We start from the raw sequence: 18,391 nt of genomic DNA on the forward strand, positions 1-18,391 counted from the left end.
ATTTTTATCCTAAAGCTCAGTGGTGACAGAAGAAATGCAAATGGCTTCTTGATGCAATTGCTTTCTTTTGGTATCACCCTCATTTGGGGAAAAGATAGGAATTCACTTCTCATTAAAAGTATGTATTTCTGTGTTTTACTTGGTTGAACCTGTTAGTTAATTTAAAATTTTTTTAATGTTTGTTTCTTTTTGAGAGACAGAGAGCACACATGGGGGAGGGACAGAGAGAGGGAGAGAAAGTATCCCAAGCAGGCTCTGCACCGTCCTTCCATATGGGGCTTGAACTCACAAACCACAAGATCATGACCTGACCTGAAATCAAGAGTCGGATGCTTAACTGATGGAGCCACCCAGGCACCCCGATCCTGTTAGTTAATTTAACATATACTTAGTGTCTTACGTAGTGGGTACTGTTGTAAAGCACTGGGGATGTGGCATTGTATTAAATGGTAAAAATTCTGCCTCATGGATCTTAATTTTTGGTTTCAATTACCATTATTTATAGTTGTAGACTAGAACGTATAAATTCGTTTTTTCTTTTATTAGCATGATGTAGAATTTATGAATGTAGTTGAGGGAAGAAATACACACCCGTACATTACTACTTCTGTTCTGACATTTATTTTCCTTTGATTGTTTTTTTCTTTTTTTTTCACAAAGTTGAACCTCAGACGAACATTAGGGCACATGGGTAAACTAGTAAGCACCTGACGTTCAGCTTGGAGTTGATGGTTGGTGATGCAAGGAGTCCATTTGCCTGCTGCACCCTGATGGCAAGGGAACTCTGTGTGGTCTGCACCTTCTGAAGCAGATCCTCCCTGGTGGTCCAGGGTGGCACATGCAGCACAACCTCATTGTCATCACAGAGGCATTTGTAGGGTTTTCCAGAGGTGGCTCATGGGAGGTCAGGGTAGAGCTGGTTGTACAAATCTAGACTGGGAAGTGAAGGGGATGATGATGTCGAGTGCAGTGCTGAGAGCAAGGAGTGAGGATATAAAGTTAGAGGTTGTGCAGTAACCAGCATTATGCGTATGAATGGAATTGTGTGTGCTAGAAGGGAAAGTGGCAGGCAAAGATGGAAGTCCAAGAGAACTCCCACACAGGCAAGGCCTTCAGTAGTTGTTCTGGTAGCATTAATACATTTGATGTTGGGGGTGCCTGGGTGGCTCAGTCACTTAAGCATCTGACTCTTGGTTTTGGCTAAGGTCATGATCTCACAGTTCTTGGGTTCGAGCCCCTGCATTGGCTTCCAGCTGGCAGCATGGAGCCTACTTGGGATTCTCTCTCTCCCCTTCTCTCTGTTCCTCCCCCCACTCATGCTGTCTCTTCCTCTCTCAAAATAAATAAAATTAAAAAAAATACGTGTAATGTTATATCAAAACTCTGAGAAGTAAGTTATAATTATCCTCATTTTACTGATGCAGAAACAAGTCAGAGAAGTGAAGCTGTTTGTCCCAGGACGGGGCGGGGGGGGGGGGGGGGGGAGGGAAGGGGGAGGGCGGGGAGTGGAGTCAGATTTGAACACGGTGTGTTGCATTCTGCGATCCAAGAGCCCATTCTTCTCCCAGCTGCCTTGCCTTTTATCTAGATTCTTTCCATTTCTTGTTTGTGTCTGAAGTATCAGTCTTTTCTGTGGGTCTTTTTCACGTTCCTTGACCATTTTTTTTTCCCTAAGCATAGTTGGGAATGAGAACTTGAGAGTATTGGGTCTTAGAAGGAGTTCATATTTTTTAGCCTACTTTCAGAGTACTTCAGAGCAGATCAGAGGCAGCACTGTCTAAATTGGAAGGAATGTTGACCTTGTAAAGAAGTAAATTGCTTGCGCCTGTCTCTGATTAGTGTGAAATGTGTATTCTATGTAGTGTGAAATAACAAGTGATTGTCGGTTACCTAATTTAACTTGCAAAGCTGGGGCACATGTGCCAAATGAATTACAATTTACTTATGTACTGACACCTAAATCTAAATAGTAAATGAGTGGCTTGGGTTATTAAGCCGTAGAAGAAAATCTTATTTCTAAAATAATAAAGCTAAGTACATTTTGTTTCTTTTTCGGGTTCCTCAGTTTGTTAGATTTTTGAGGTTGGTTTGTCTTATTCTCTTACCAACTAATTGTCGAATTCTCTGACACCAACTGGGTGTCTAGCAATTCGATTCTGTTCTCACACTAACTGTCCAGAGTTAGTTTGGACACTGCAGGTGAAGGGCTCCGTCTCACAAGACTGCCTTCGCTTCAGATGCCAGCTGCAAACAGACACCTACATTTCTGCCTGACTGACTGTACATTCAGGGGTTACCCAGACCCCCTTATCCCCTGGTTGAATAATTCAGCTCACAGAACTTAGGAAAACACTTTACTTACCATTACCAGTTTATTATAAAGGATACAACTCAGAAAGAGCCAAATGGAAGAGATGTATAGGGCAGGGTATGGGGCAGGGAGAGCCGTGGTGCTTCTATGCCCTTTGTGGGCGTGTTGTCACCAACTCAGAACCTCTCTGAATCTAACCGTTAGGGCTTTTATGGAGGTTCCATCACATAGCTGTGATTAAGTCTTTGGCCACTGGTGACTGAACTCAGTTTCCAGCCTCTTCCCCAGCCCAGAGTTCTGGGGACAGAATTGAAAGTTCCAACGCTCTAATCTAAGTATGCTGTGGTCTTTTTTGAGGACCCCCTTAGCCTGGAATCATCACATTATCATATCAAACACACTTTCCAGTTAGGAGATTCCATGGGTTTTAAGGACTCTGTGCCAGGAACCAGGGACAAAGACCAAATATATAGTTCCCATTGTAATATATGGCAGACTTTTTTTTTTTTTTAATGTTTATTTTTTGAGAGAGAGGGGAAGACAGAGCATGAGTGGGGGAGGTGCAGAGAGAGAGAGAGACACGGAATCTAAAGCAGGTTTCAGGCTCTGAGCTGTCAGCACAGAGCTCGACACGGGGCTTGAACTCACGGACTGTGAGATCATGACCATGACTTGAGCCAAAGTCGGATGCTCAAGTGACTGAGCCACCCAGGCGCCCCCATGGCAGACTTTTTATTGGAGCAGAGAGGGATAGCATGGTTGCGGCTTTCTAGACGATCCAGCTGTTTGAGAAGTGCTGTCTCCATGATACCTAGCAAAGGAATTTTTCTATCTGATGCTTGGTATTGCTTTGGAGAGACTCTCCCGAAATGAATTCTACCAGGTATTGTTTCTTTAACGTTCTTTGAGATATGGCACTGGTTTTGCTGTCCAAGAAAAATTTGTTTTTAATGTTCTGTACAAGGGGTATTTTAGGATGATGGGTATTTTGATCAGCATAATGTTGTATATTCTCAGTCGTCCCTGGATTGTCTTATTTCTCTTTCTGTCTGGTCTTTGTACTATAATTGGAATAAGGAAATGTGTTCGTTTATATAAATACTTCATTTCTCAAGTGTTTGGTCAGAGCATCTTTATTTTCTTAATGTGCTTGTGTTGGTGTATCTTCACATTTTATTCAAGAAAGTAGAAGGCACTGAAAAATGCTGAGGATTTTGGATTTAAGTTTTTTCCCCAAACCCTTGAATGGTCACTAGATGGCCTGCTGGGATTGCATTTAACTTGGTGTGTTATGACATAAGGAAGTAGGATTCTTGCTGCTGGTTTTAATCTAAAGTGATATTTTAAATACTGTTTTTAAATCTGCTAGGAACTCTAGATTTACTACTGCTATAAATTATTTAAAGGTTTGTCTTTTTATGAAATGGTGGTTTAGTGCTCTAAATGGATTTTATACTGCACATAAAAACCTAACTTCACAGCTCAGTTTTAAAGTGTTGCCAGAATGTCGTTTGGTGTTCATGCTTTGGATGCATGTAGTTTAGATAATAGAAATTTAATAGTTACATAAAATATGAATGAGCTGTAGTGTTCAAATCTGTTGAGCAGATTTGGCTGAAGAAAAAAGTGCAGAAAATACTTAAAGGCAAAACTTAGAATGTGGAATCACAATGTTTATTAACGTGTTCACAGTTCTTTAGGAAGATTAAAAAGAGAAGGCAAGATTACTACTATTTTCAGGTAGTGAATGTTCTGTCTGCCAGTTTCCAGATAAAAGCAAACAATTGTTCTTTTGAACAAAGGTTACAGATACAGTGTGTTAGCTCTTAGATTGTGTTTAGTCAAGCAAAAAAAAAAAAACAAAAAAAAAACACCCACTTTTGAATACCCATGTAACAGTTTAGAATTAAGTTAATATTTAAACATTCATAATATTTCTAGATCTAGGTGATTCCTGGTAGCATGTGAATTAATGACCCCCTACTGAAGAGCTTCCCCTGTATTCCCTTTATCCTTAAAAGCTGGGTGACTGTGGTGCTCTTAAGACTGGACGCGAGGGGTTTAGGTATATAAACTCTTGCTCATGGCCTGGCTTGTGGTCTATTTTTGTTTTAGAGGAAATTCCCTGAAATAAAAAGTTTTCTGTGTACGAGGAGAAGAAGAACACATTGTTTCCTAACAGCTGACTGTGTTTCTGGAAATCCTAATGAATCCCAAATAGAATGGATAGCTCATGTGGCTGGGACTTCACGTTATGTTGTCCAGATATCTTGTCTCACTTTGAGGTGGTTTTGCTCCTTTTAGATGTTTGGCAGTGGTTTTGGAAACTGAAAAGATTTGTCAGTAGAATGTGCTAGAAACTGGCTGTGTCTACATTTAAAAAATTCTTTTTGTATTCCTCGTAGAGTGTTCTCTTCTCTCTACACATAGAATCTATATAGAACTTGCATTCTTTGAGCAAATGTTCCATGTTTCTTTTGATTCGTGCTGTTATGTTTGTGCTGATTCAAAAAATATTCACTTGATGTATTTTTTTTTTATTTTGGAAGGGAAAAACGGTAGCAACCTCTTGAATTTTTTTTGACTTTAGTTAAGCATTGGAAGAATTTTGTACTTAAGTTGGGAGGCTAAATTCATTTAAAAATATTGCTGGATGTGAATTTTGAAAAGGGAACAGTTATGGGTAATGCTTGTAATGAAAAGAATGATTTTGATTTAAAATGAAAAAAAATTCCCCTTTCTTGAAAGAAAGTGATTATTATAGTCTCCATGTCCATGCATATAATGTAGCAAGTTACTAAAAATGTATTCATCCCAAATGTGCTCATGGCTGCATGAGTACACAAAACATTAAAAAAATAATTTGAGCTCATAGTATTGATACTACTCTTTGATGTTCAAACAAGTTCCTTGGAGACACTTAGATTTTCTCACAAATTATTTGTATATTTGTTCTCTTAACCTAGGGTGTGGTTGGAAGGAAGATGTGATACATAGAAATATTTGTTCTCAGTTCTTACTTTGAGCATCTCTTCAGCGGGAGTGGGTTCACATTCCCCAGTGTCCAGTGTGGTTCTGGACAGGGGTGTTTCCAGGGTGGAAGCAAGGTGCGTGCGCCCAGCCACGTGCCTGGAGCATCACGGTGGACAGTGCGTGCTGCTGCTGTTTGTCACTATTTGTGAGCCGAATCTAGTGATGCCGGCCTTGGGAACCAGCTCAGCATGCCCTGTTGCATCCAACAAGGGTAAAAAAGATTAGTCTGTTGGATGCTGTCCTCTGGCCCTCCCAAACTGTTGACAGTTTTCAGCGGTAAATGCGGTGGCAGAGCAGAATAGTCAACGCCTACAACGTAAAAAAGATCTCCCACTCTTACAATAATGTAACTTTCAGAAATGGCAAAGAAAACTTTATGTAGAGTTGTTTGTGTCCGTGAAATTCTTCTCTTCCCTGGGTTCCCTATGTTTGTTGTTGCCCGACTGTGGATTCTAGGTTTTGAAAAAAGTTGGTTGAAAATCCCTCACTTAACCTTCATGGAAGTGATGAGGACTAATTGAAATGTTGAGTATTTTTAGTTTTTGTCTAGAACTTTATCTTTGTGAAGATCACATGCAGACCAGAATTCCTGGGAAATTATGAACTAAGAAGATAAACTAAGAACAATTTGTGTGACAGAATGTCTCATAACTTAGTTTTCATGAGAGAGACAGTAAAGGTTTGTTGTTGTTGGGTTTTTTTTTGGGGAGGGGGGATAATATTTGGACCTTAGTTGGAATCCCAGTTGTAATATTTATCAATTAACTACATAAAATACCTAATTTCTGTGGCTTCAATTCCCTTGTCTGTTCAATGAGAATTACCATACCTGTCTTAGAATTGTACCGAGGAGTCTATATGAGTTAGTATATGCAGAGTGCTTAGAGCAGCTCCTGGAACGTAGCAAGCACATTATATTTATTGAATATTTTTTGTGTGTTAAGTGCATTGGCAGATAGTATGGCAGGGACTGGGGGCCAGTTATTAACCTCTTCTGAGCCTCAATTTCCAAATCTGTTAAAGGAGAATGTTTCTATCTTCATAGGTAGGATTGCATGCAGATTGAGTGGATTCATTCATATGCCCTTAGGACAATGCTGGAATGGTAGTGGGCATTAATGTTAGTCCCTGTACTTCAGGTATTTTATTTTTACTTTTATTAAAAACATTTTTTTAATGTTTGTTTATCTTTGGGAGAGAGAGAGCATGAGCTGGGGAGGGGCAGAGAGAGAGACAGAGACACAGAATCCGAAGCAGGCTCCAGGCTCTGGGCTGTCAGCACAGAGCCTGATGCGGGCGGGGCTCAAACTCACAGACCGAGAGATCATTGACCGAAGTCCGATGCTTAACCGCCTGAGCCACCCAGGCGCCACTGCACTTCAGAGATTTAAAATTACTGAATTTCACAACAGGCCTGTACCGTATATGCATATATATCTATTTTAAACAGTTGAGGAGGAGACAGGTTCACAGATGCTAACATCTTTGGTTTTGAAGATACTGTGTCTCTATTGTTTCTGGTTTTAAGTCTGTTTTGTGAACTTTTATCATGGTCTTCCTGTTAATGAATGCCTGACTTTTTGTGTAATGTCATTTTAGCATTTGTTCCTAGTGTGGAGGATTTCTGGTCTTTATCTTGCAGCTGGAAAAATGGGTGTGTCTCAAGACCTCTGAGATCTTTTGCATTTCTTAGAAGCTAATTGAACATGGTAGGGTGTGTGCAGTTCTCCTAATGCATGTCATGTTGTTTGTGCAGGAAAAGTTGATCCTGAATTTCTATTTTTTAGTTGATGAAATAATAGGTTTTGTACAGACTCCTGAAACTACCAGTGCCCTGTAATGGGAAGGGAATATACAAAAATGACAACGATAACTGTATGTGGGGTTTGTTTTCTCAATTCCAAATTCTCTTTACTGCTCTTTTATAATTTAAAATAAATATACTAACAGTAATTCCTGGAATTATAATGCACAGAATGGACGACCATAAGTTATTTCTTTTGCTAGATTATAAGAAGAGTCATCTTTCATTCGGTTTTATTGAGATATAATTGACATACCAAAAAAACAAGAGACTTTGCTATATGTGATTTCCTCTTCAGGTACACAGTGAAATCAAGTATTATATATAAATTGTGAATGTATACTTACCACTTAGACCCCAATGGCAAACTTTAAGACATGCCCTCTTTTGCTTGGCATCATTAGAAATAATTTGCCTTGGGGCACCTGAGTGGCTGAGTCAGTTGAATGTCCAGCTCTTGATTTTGGCTCAGGTTATGATCTCACAGTTCATGAGTTTGAGCCCCACATTGGGCTCTGTGCTGACAGAGCCTGGTTGGGATTTTCTTCCCCCCTTTCTTTCTGCCCCTTCCCTTCTCACCTGTTCTCTCTCTCTCAAAATAAAAAAACAAACAAACAAAAAAACTATCTGCCTCATTAATACAGGTTGTATAGTATTGAAACCTACAAAGAGAAGAGAAATAGAGGCAGGTGGTGGAAGCTGTCATTCTTCCTTCACCGTTGTCTTTAATGTCCTCACGTAGTATTAGCCATGTAAACACAATGAATAGCCTGCAGCTGTGGATGCCTGCTGGCTGCTTCATTGCAGAAGGCCTGGAAGGTATATGAAGTGCCCTGGGCTGTGTGCATGGTTTATGTTTTATACACTCACTTTTCCACTTGCCGCCTCCTCCTCTGAGCAGTGGGATGCTCAAGGGACAAAAATACCTTTCATGTCTGCACACCAGAGCAATTAGCTAAACTTGGTATTGTAGCAAGTGGTGTTTTTTTTAAATTTCTTTCCTGTGTTGAAATTTTATTACTTATTTTCTCTTTTCCTTCATGTTTACTCTCTTTATCCTTGGTTTTATCATGAGAAAGATCAGAGGACTTGAATTTACCAGTAGGAGGAGACTGATTTTGGCATACGATTTAGCTGATGCCAAACTGTCTCTTTTGTTCCATCTTTGAGGAGAAATGTGGGAGAGTAAATCTTTCTAATGTTTTTATTGAGTTTTGAGGGGGTGGGGAGGGGCAGAGAGAGAGAGAGAGGGAGACACAATCTGAAGCAGGCTCCAGGCTCTGAGCTGTCAGCACAGAGCCTGACACAGGGCTCGAACCCATGAACTCGAACTGTGAGATCATGACCTGAGCCAAAGACAGACACTTAACCGACTGAGCCACCCAGGCGCCCTGGGAATAAATCTTTCTAGATTTTCAGAATCCATAGGGGCTACTTGAATAGTAGCACTAGGTCTTCTATGAGATCAGCTAGCTTTGATATACATATCTGATTGCTTTTTTCCTCTACTGAAGATATTAATATAAGTCCAAATATAAGTTGGAAGTTTCTTCCCACACTTACTCCTCAGGAAAATAGAGTATGTCTTCAAAAATCTGGTTCTTCTATTGATATTTATTTTATTATTTATTTATTTTTTTAAATTAAAGTAACTATTTTAATGTTTATTTTATTAGAGAGAGAGAAAGACAGAGCCTGAGCAAGGGAGGGGCAGAGAGGGAGAGAGACACAGAATCTGAAGCAGGCTCCAGGTTCCAAGCTGTCAGCACAGAGCTGGACACAGGGCTCCAATTTACATGACCTGAGCCGAAGTTGGATACTTAATTGACTGAGCCACCCAGGGGCCCTCACCATTGATACTTTGAATTACTTTTGTTGTTCTGCATTTTTTAATGGACTAATTTTTATTATTTTAACTTTTGTTTTAGAGAGCATTTGTGGGAGAGGGGCTGAGGGAGAGAGAGAATCTGAAGCAGGCTTTGTGCTCCACTTGGAGCCTGACAAGGGGCTTGATCCCACAACCCTGGGATCATGACCTGAGCTGAAATCAAGAGTTAGATGCTCAACCAAATGAGCTACCCAGGTGCCAACCCCTCCCCACCCCCATTGACTATTTTTAAGAGCAGTTTTAGGTTGATAGCAAAACTGAGTGGAAAGTACAGTGAGTTCCCATATACCCCCTGCTCTCTTCCCCCATAAGCCTATCCTTTCAATACCCTTCACCAGAGTAGTACATTTGTTATAATTGATATACCTAGTGTAACATCGTCATCCAAAATTCATAGTTTACACTAGGGTTGTAAATTCTGTGGGTTTTGACAAATGTATAATGACACTATCTACTGTGGTAGTATCATTTCATTGCCCTAAAAATGCCCTCTTCTCTGGTTCTTCATCTGCTTACCCCCACCCCTTGGCCCATAACTCCTGGCAACACTGATGTTTTTAGTGTCTCCATAGTTTTGACTTTTCCAGAATGTCATATAGTTGGTATCTTACAGTATGGAGCCTTTTCAGATTGGCTCCTTTTACTTAGTAATATGTAGTATAAAGTTCTGTAGTGTCTTTTTCGTAGCTTGATAGTTTGTTTCTTCTACTGCACTCGTTGTCTGGATGTCCCAGTTTATCCATTTGTCTTCTGAGGGACATTATGATTATTTCCAAGTCCTGCAATTATGAGTAAAGCTGATGGAAACATCTGTGCAGGTTTTTGTGTGGACATAGGTTTTCAACTCATTTGGGTAGATACCAAGGAGCACAATTGAGTGTGTTTAGGTTTTTTTTTTTTTAATGTTTGTTTATTTTTGAGAGGGGGGCGGAGGGGCAGAGAGAGACACACACAGAATCCAAAGCAGGCTCCAGGCTCTGAGCTGTCAGCACAGAGCCTGATGCAGGGCTCCAACTGACAAACCACAAGGTCATGACCTGAGCCAAAGTCGGACACTCAACTGATGGAGGCACCCAGGCGCTCCGAGTGTGTTTAGTTTCGTAAGAAACTGCCAACCTGTCTTCCAAAATGTCTATACCATTTGCATTGCTACCAGCAGTGCATGAGAATTCCTGTTACTCCACATCCTCACCTGCGTTTGGTTTTTGTCAGTATTTTGGATATTGGCCATTCTCATAGCTGTGTGGTGGTTTCTTGTTTGTTTTAATTTGCCTTTCCCTGCTGACGTGTTGTAAGGTATCATTTCATTTGTTTCTTGGTCATTTGTAGATCTTCTCTGGTAAGGTTTCTGTTCAGATCTCTGGCCCATTTTTTAAATATTGGGCTGTTTGTTTTTCTATTGTTGAATTAAAAAAAACCTTTTTTTTAAATGTTTATTTACTTTTGAGAGAGAGAGACAGAGCATGAGCAGGGGAGGAGCAGAGATAGACACAGAATCTGAAGCCAGGCTCTGGGCTGTCACCACAGAACCCCAATATGGGGCTCAAACTCAACGAACTGTGAGGTCATGACCTGAGCCGAAGTTGGACGCTCAACCCACTGAGCCACCCAGTCGCCCCTCTTATTGTTGAATGTTAAGTGTTCTTTGTGTATCTTAGATAAGAGTCCTTTTTCAGATATGCTTTTTGCAAATATTTTTTCTCAGTCTGTGGCTTATCTTCTCATTCTCTTGAGTATTACTCTATTTTGAATAACAAAGTATTGCTTGGACAAAATACATGTATGAAAAGTCCTTAATCATTGACAATTTTGTATGCTTATAAAGGTTACCTAATAGATTTGGCTTAAAAGAAAGTTGAAGTAATTAAACACATTTAGTAATTACTCCTTGGGGTATGATAAGTGTTGCGAACAAGCCTTGTAAAGATCAGCTCAAGAGCTATGTTGTGGTAATCACAAATACATTCTTGTATATTCTGAGAGACAAGCATTGCCCCAGTGTTGTGTAAATGCATACTTGGAGTTCAGATAAAATTTCCAGACTGCATTTCATATGGGACCAAAAAGTGCTGTTCCCCAAACTGCCAGAGTGGGAGTAAAGCTGACATACTCTTGGGTTTCATGTGGCAGGACTGAGAAGGTGATCGCTAGTGATAAAGATGCATACAAAAGCTGGAATAAAATGGTTTGGTGACATGTTAAAGATAATAACGATTGTATTCAGAGTGACTGTATTTACTTCCAAGTTCTTTCTATTGTTACCTCTTAGTTGAGGTCACCTCTTCTTTGCAGTTGCTGGGTTTTACATATGTGGCACATTCTCGGAATTCATTCTTTTCACTAGGCAATGGGACTTGATACTCAGTGACTTCTTGTATGTGGGATATTCTCTGTTGAGAGAGCTGACATGAGGAAAATTGACTGGGGAGGGGGCACCGCAGTCAGAGCCCTCTTTTATGCTTTTTTTTTATAAAGTCTCACTTTGAAATGTTAGTGTACTTCCTCAAGACACCCTTTGGAGAACTTTAAATTGTTGAGGCAAACATTTAATTGTACTTTTGTTGTTGTATAGGATATCGTACCTGTGGATGCCTCTTACGAAGTAAAAGAACTGTATGTGCCAGAAAACAAACTCCATCTGGCAAAAACAGATGCAGAAACATTGCCAGCATTGAAAATTAATAAAGTAAGTGCTTTGTTGGTCTTCGTACCTAGTGATTTAGCCTTAATATATACTCACTATCTGTATACTTTGTTTTTTAGCTATGTTTGAGGACATGGGTACTGGTGGCTGGGGGTTAGTTGTAGTTTATGTCACAATTTCCAGGATTTGGAAATGTATTTAATGTATTTAATGTCATAAGATTTATCTATTTTGAAATAGCAAAGATCAAAGATTGTGTAAAAGTTTTAGGTTTATCAGAAGGAATGAGTTCTTAAAGCTTCAAAGTACTATATAGTAATTAAAATGAACAGTTTTTCCCTCCAAACATGTTTCATAATCCTCTGCCAAAACCTTGAATCTCTTATTTTGGTAAGAGTCATTATGTGCATGTTTTAGCTCTCATTAAGTGTTCTCCCCGCCAAAAAAAACCTACTGAGGTAAACTAGATACAACAACATTGGAAACTATAATTTATCATTTTCAAATATTAGAGAATTTTAAATTATATCCTTTAGATGTACTTTTAAAATTGAGAGATGAATAAGAAGCTGGACCAGAAGTTGAATTTCCCAGCCTTTCATTTAGTTACTAAAAATCCAGAACACCCAGGGAAGCACCAAATCTTTAAGCACCAACAAATTTCTGGGCTTAGAGAAGGCCTCTTTAAGTAATTATTCAAATCCCTGATTAGCAGTAGATTATTTGATGTGCTTTATGGGATTGGGTCTCTGACCAGAAGCCAGGACATTCTGAGGGAGCAGAGAGGGAGAGCCGGAGAACAGAGCCACGTAGGAAGGTGGCCGTTGCAAAGGAACAGATGTTGTCATTGACATACTTTGCATGGAGTGAACATACATATATACACACAGAATGAGGATGAATGATTGTGAATCCAGGTCAGCAGAGCTGTACAACACAGTAGCTCTTTTAATGTAGTGGCTTGTTCTTTGCACGGCAGTTATGAAAAGTAATTAACTAAAAAATCCATCTTAAGTCGGATAGTGTATTAACTTGGGGGGCCAGAGCAAATACCGTAGACTAGATGGATTAAACAGCAAAAATTGCCCCTCTTGTGGATCTGGAGATTGAAAAGTGTAAGATCAAGGTGCTGGCTGATTTGGTTCTTGGTGAGACTCTTTCTGGCTTGCTGATAGCTGTGAGCTCTGGTGTCCCTCTTCCTGTGAGGGTACCAGACCTGTTGGATTAGGGCCCCACCCTTATGACCTCATTTAACCTTGTCACCTCCTCATAGGCCACATCTCCAAATACAGTCACATTGGGGATTGGGGCTTCAACATATGAATTTGAGGGGGGACACAGACATTCAGTCCATAACACATACCATCTAGAATTGAATTCCAGTAGAGACAAATAGTGGCCACTGTCCAATGTTTAGAAATAATTGGTAAGAGGAAAACTTGAAAGTAAGTGAAACAATTTGGTCTGTGTATATAATTTTTCCTGTGACTTACAGGAGGGGAATACATTGGCCCACATACTTTGGGAATAAATGGTAAGCTACATTTTACTGCACCCAGTTGGCCAGGTGCTTTATCTTTTCTCATTTGAGAGCCACTGCTGCACACACGCACAGTTAAAAAATGAGCATATCCAGCTTCTGTTAATGGTATGTAGTCCATCAATTCCTTAACGTTCTGGTAGGATAGGTTAGAAATCTTAAAAGTCAAGACGTAACATAATCTTTATAAAATAAAGGGTGCCCTGTCATTGGTCAGGCACTTGTTCTGGTAAGTATTTTTATGTAAAGTTTGTTTTAGTTTAAGGCATTAGTTGTCACAGTATAACTTGCAGACTATCATTTAGCATTTTCTGGGAACCTATTAAAAATACAAATTCTTGGGCCCCACAGCAAAGCGATTGAAGTAGAATCTGTGGAGGTGGAACAATCTCTGTTTTAATAAAGGCCTTCCCAGGGTTTCTTCTAGCATATTAAAGTTTGAGAGCCACTAGTGTAGGAGATGCCATCCTTATTAGAAATGCTTTGAAGACTAATGTTATGCACATTTATTAGGAGAGATGCACATTTTCCTAGTGCCCTTAATCTTTATTAGATTTGTATAATCTATAATCATTCTTGAGGTGTTTCTTTCCATTGCTTTCCAAATTAAACTCTTAAAGGTTATTACTGCTTTTGTTCATAAGTATATGAAGTAGAGCATTTTCCTTTACTGTCTCATTTACTAGGTGGATATGCAGTGGGTACAGGTTCTGGCAGAAGGTTGGGCAACCCCCCTGAATGGCTTTATGAGAGAGAGGGAGTACTTGCAGTGCCTTCATTTTGATTGTCTTCTGGATGGTAAGAGCTTCTGCGTTCAATTGTACATTGAGTATGGAAGAGAAATTACACAGGGGCAGCAATTCATCACTGCCTCTAAAAAGTAGTGGTGATGTCTTTAATGGAGGTAGCATTTTAAGTGTTTTATTTATTTTTGAGAGCGAGCGCAAGTGGGGGAGGGGCAGAGAGAGAGGGAGACACAGAATCCAAAGCAGGCTCCAGGCTCTGAGCTGTCAGCACAGAGCCCATCCCGGGGCTCGAACCCACGAACCATGAGATCATGACCTGAGGTGAAGTCGGATGCTTAACCAACTGAGCCACCCAAGCGCCCTGGAAGATAGTATTTTAAGACCAAGTTATAGCGGTACTGAATGTTTGAAGTGAACTGTGAGATCTTTTTGTTTTGTTTTGTTTTCTGGATTGTGATTTATTGCAGAGGGAGATAATGCAGGTTTATATATGCAGGTTTCCCTGGGCATAAGGGCTGAAAATGGATTTAAGAAACAAATAGAATTTCCCTCTGCTGTATCCACCTGATCATCATGGAAGGCCTTTCTCTGAAAAAGTGCACATATATCCTGAATTTTGCTGTCCTGAAATCCATGCTTGCGTGTTTTTTTTTTAAATTTTTTTTCAATGTTTATTTATTTTTGATAGACAGAGAGAGACAGAGTGTGAGTAGGGAAGGGGCAGAGAGAGAGAGGGAGACACAATTCAAAGCAGGCTCCAGGCTCTGAGCTGTCAGCACACAGCCCGACGTGGGGCTTGAACCCATGAACCGTTAGATCATGACCTGGGCTGAAGTTGGAAGCCCAACCGATGGAGCCACCTGGGTGCCCCTGCTTGCTTGAGTGTTCTAATAAGGAATCAGCAAGGCCAAGTTAAGGAGTCCTGAAATAGGGGCACCTGGCTGCCTCTCAGTTGGTGGAGCATGTAACTCTTAATCTCAGGGTTGTGAGTTTGAGCCCCAAGTTGGGTGTAGAGTTTCCTTAAAATAAAATCTTAAAAACAAAACAAAGAAGTCCTAAAATAGATGGTTAAAGTGATGGTTCTTCTTCTTTTAAAGCACTAAAAAAAAAAAAAAATTTGTCAAAGGCATTGATGTTTAATATATTTTACTGACAATTCAGCTATCCAGAACTTTGTATACTGTTGGTAAGATTAATTTGTTACATTAAATAAAATATTTTTTTTTTTTAATTTTTTTTTTTTTCAACGTTTTTTATTTATTTTTGGGACAGAGAGAGACAGAGCATGAACAGGGGAGGGGCAGAGAGAGAGGGAGACAGAATCGGAAACAGGCTCCAGGCTCCGAGCCATCAGCCCAGAGCCTGACGCGGGGCTCGAACTCACGGACCGCGAGATCGTGACCTGGCTGAAGTCGGACGCTTAACCGACTGCGCCACCCAGGCGCCCCTAAATAAAATATTTTTAAATGTCACTAAGCCTATAAAATAGCCAGCACGTTTTTCTGTGTTACGACTTTTAACTAAGGAATGAAATTGATACCAGAAATTGTAACTCCTAGTCATTCTTCTCAAGAAACTTGTATCACAGAAATGTAAGTGTTAATTAAATATTGCTTTTTGATTTTTCTTCTTTGGAACCAATGGCAGAATCTTTGTGGACTGCCTCCTTCGGAATGATTTAGCCTTGTGTTTGCTGCAAATCTACCTATTAATTTTCCCCTTTAAACTGTACCTAGTGGTGGTAACTTTAAAGCAGCCAAGCAGTTATCACTGATTTTTGTTGACCTCTTTTGTCCAAGGAAGGCAAGCCATGATTTCCAAGAAAGTATGCTTTTATCTGGTATGTAAATAAGATCCACATATGAATTTGAGAGTGCATTTTATTTTTCTAACCTGGGCATGATGAGTAGGAAAAAAAAAAAAAAACTTTTAGAACTTGAAAGGTTGGAAACTGAGGATGTGCTTATTGTCTCACAGACAACATATTTGGATTGAAATAGACACACTTACTTCCTTTGTTTCTTGGCCAGTAATCACTAATATTGGTCTAATTCTGATTAAAAACAAAGAAATCAAAAAACCTTTTGGGTGTTTTTGTCTTCCTCTCTCAAGGAAACCCAAGTATCCCCAGCAGACTCAAGTATACTTGCCACTCAAAGTATAGTTATCAGAACGGATTTACATTTTCCTAGAAAGGCCCTGAAAACATTTTTTGTCTTATTCATGTATTGGAGGTGCTCAGTATATTTTGATGACACCAGGCTTAACCAGTTGACTCTTCCTTGTTAAACTGTTTCTTCTATGTCTGTGATTTTATACCACTTTTTTTCTTCCCAAAGACAGTTTCATGAATTGTTGTGGGAAGTGTGGGAAGTACATTGCTACATGGTGTTGACACTCTTAATGTTTTGCTGTTTTTTTTTTTTTTTTTTAACCTGTTTGCGGTGGGGGGGTTGTTCTCTCTCCTGATTTTCTGTGCCAGGTACTGTCACTGACCCATAAATCTTGTATTATTTGAAGAGCATCCCCTGAAGTGGAAGGTGGATATATGGCCTGTTGAGTAATCCAAGCTGTGTGCTTCATGTTCTCTTGTGTCCTGCAGGGGGTGTCATTAACTTGTCAGTACCTATAGTTCTGCCGGCTACTCATGAAGACAGAGAGAGGCTGGACGGCTGCACCGCACTTGCTCTGATGTATGAGGGCTGCCGTGTGGCTATTCTTCGCAACCCAGAGTTTTTTGAGCACAGGAAGGAGGAGCGCTGTGCCAGACAATGGGGAACAACGTGCAAGAACCATCCCTACATCAAGGTCCTGAGCAAACCTTGCTGCCTTGTATCTTGATTTGCCAATAGTGTTTGTGCTGCAGTGCGGGCATCACCCGTATGTTGACTCTTGTGTTGGAATTGTTCATATTTTGCAGAATGGGGGGGGCGCCTGGATGGCTTAGTCAATTAAGCGTCTGATTCTTGATTTCGGCTCAGGTCACGATCTCACAGTTGTGAGATCAAATCCACGCTGGGTGTGGAGACTGCCTCAGATTCTCTCACCTTCTCCCTCTGTTCCTCCCCTGTTTGTGCATGCGGGTGCTCTCTCTCTCAAAAAAAATTATTTTGCAGAAAGGACACTGGATCTTAGATTAGTGTGATGAACCACGATCTTGTCATTTTGATGCAGATAAATAATTGTTCAGTAAATCTTTTTTGCATCAGGCACTGAGCTTGGTGCCAGTTCTGGGGATATATGGCTGATGTACACAGCAGGCACGTTCTTTATAGGCGTGGAGCTTACTGGCTGGTGGTGGAGCAGACATCATGTGCTTACAGGTCGGCTCTGAAGACAGGGTGCTATGGGAGCCCGTGGCAGGGTGATTTTATCTAGTCTGGACTTCCAGTCGAATGTTGTTTCCGATATGAAAATAGTGAAATCCACTTAGTCTTTCCAGAGGGCCTCGTGTATTTTATGTATTATGTGTGAAATGTTATTGAAGTAAAATTGCTGTCAGTTGTTTTAAAGTACACTATGAGCTTTAAAAGAAATTAAGTGAAATTTTAGTAGCTTTATCTAGAAAATTTTTTATGACGTCTGTTTAGATCCTGACAATGTCCTAAATCTCATCCCATGAAGGATAAGAAGTGATAAACTTTTTAAAATAGGGAGATATATTGTTTTAGAAAGTAAGGAATTTGAACTAGTGATGGTGTCAGATGTTTCTTCAAAGTTAAAATTCTGCCGTTATTAAAAAAAAAATTTTTTTTAATGTTTATTTGAGGGAGAGAGAGAGAGAGAGACAGTGCATGAACAGGGTTGGGGTGGGGGCAGAGAGAGAGAGAGAGACTGCAGGCTGTAAGTGAGGGAGGGGCAGAGAGAGAGGGAGACACAGAATCCGAAGCAGGCTCCAGGCTCTGAGCTGTCAGCACAGAGCCCAACCCGGGGCTCAAACTGAGGAGCTGTGAGATCATGACCTGAGCCGAAGTCAGATGCTCAACCGACTGAGCCACTCAGGTACTCCATAATTCTACAGTTATTAATGGTTTACAAAACATGCTTATGTAAATTCTTCAAACCGCATAGCAAACCTATAGGATGGGTGGCATTTCTATCCTACACAGGGAGAAATTGAGACCTACAGGGGATAGATGTCTTGACCAAAATTATAGAGCTAATAAGTGGAATGAGGGTCTGATTTGAATTAAAGACTTTGCGGGGGGCCTGGGTGGCTCAGTCGGTTAAGTGTCCAACTTCAGGTCGTGATCTCTTGGTTCGTGAGTTCAAGCTCTGAATTAGGCTCTGTGCTGACAGCTCAGAGCCTGGAGCCTGCTTCAGATTCTGTGTCTCCCTCTCTTTTGCCCTTCCCCCACTCACGTTCTCTCTGTCTCTCTCTCTCTCTCCCAACCCCCTCTCTCTCCCTCCCCCCCTCTCTCCCTC

General features: G+C 40.4%; 1 protein-coding gene across 3 annotated transcripts in view; it reads left to right on the forward strand.

Annotated features, from left to right (window-relative positions):
- The window catches only part of PAPSS1 (3'-phosphoadenosine 5'-phosphosulfate synthase 1), a 104,378-nt gene that overhangs the window by 36,692 nt on the left and 49,295 nt on the right, over positions 1–18,391 (forward strand). For all 3 annotated transcript variants that reach the window (XM_019416712.2, XM_019416704.2, XM_019416722.2), the window contains exons 6-8: positions 11,609–11,722; positions 13,907–14,018; positions 16,569–16,774. In XM_019416712.2, the coding sequence (XP_019272257.2) occupies positions 11,609–11,722; positions 13,907–14,018; positions 16,569–16,774 (432 nt within the window). The remainder of the gene's footprint in view (positions 1–11,608; positions 11,723–13,906; positions 14,019–16,568; positions 16,775–18,391) is intronic.

The sequence above is a fragment of the Panthera pardus genome, unplaced genomic scaffold (assembly GCF_024362965.1).
Source record: "Panthera pardus isolate Hobbes unplaced genomic scaffold, ASM2436296v1 HiC_scaffold_13, whole genome shotgun sequence".
In the NCBI taxonomy this organism is placed as follows: domain Eukaryota; kingdom Metazoa; phylum Chordata; class Mammalia; order Carnivora; family Felidae; genus Panthera; species Panthera pardus.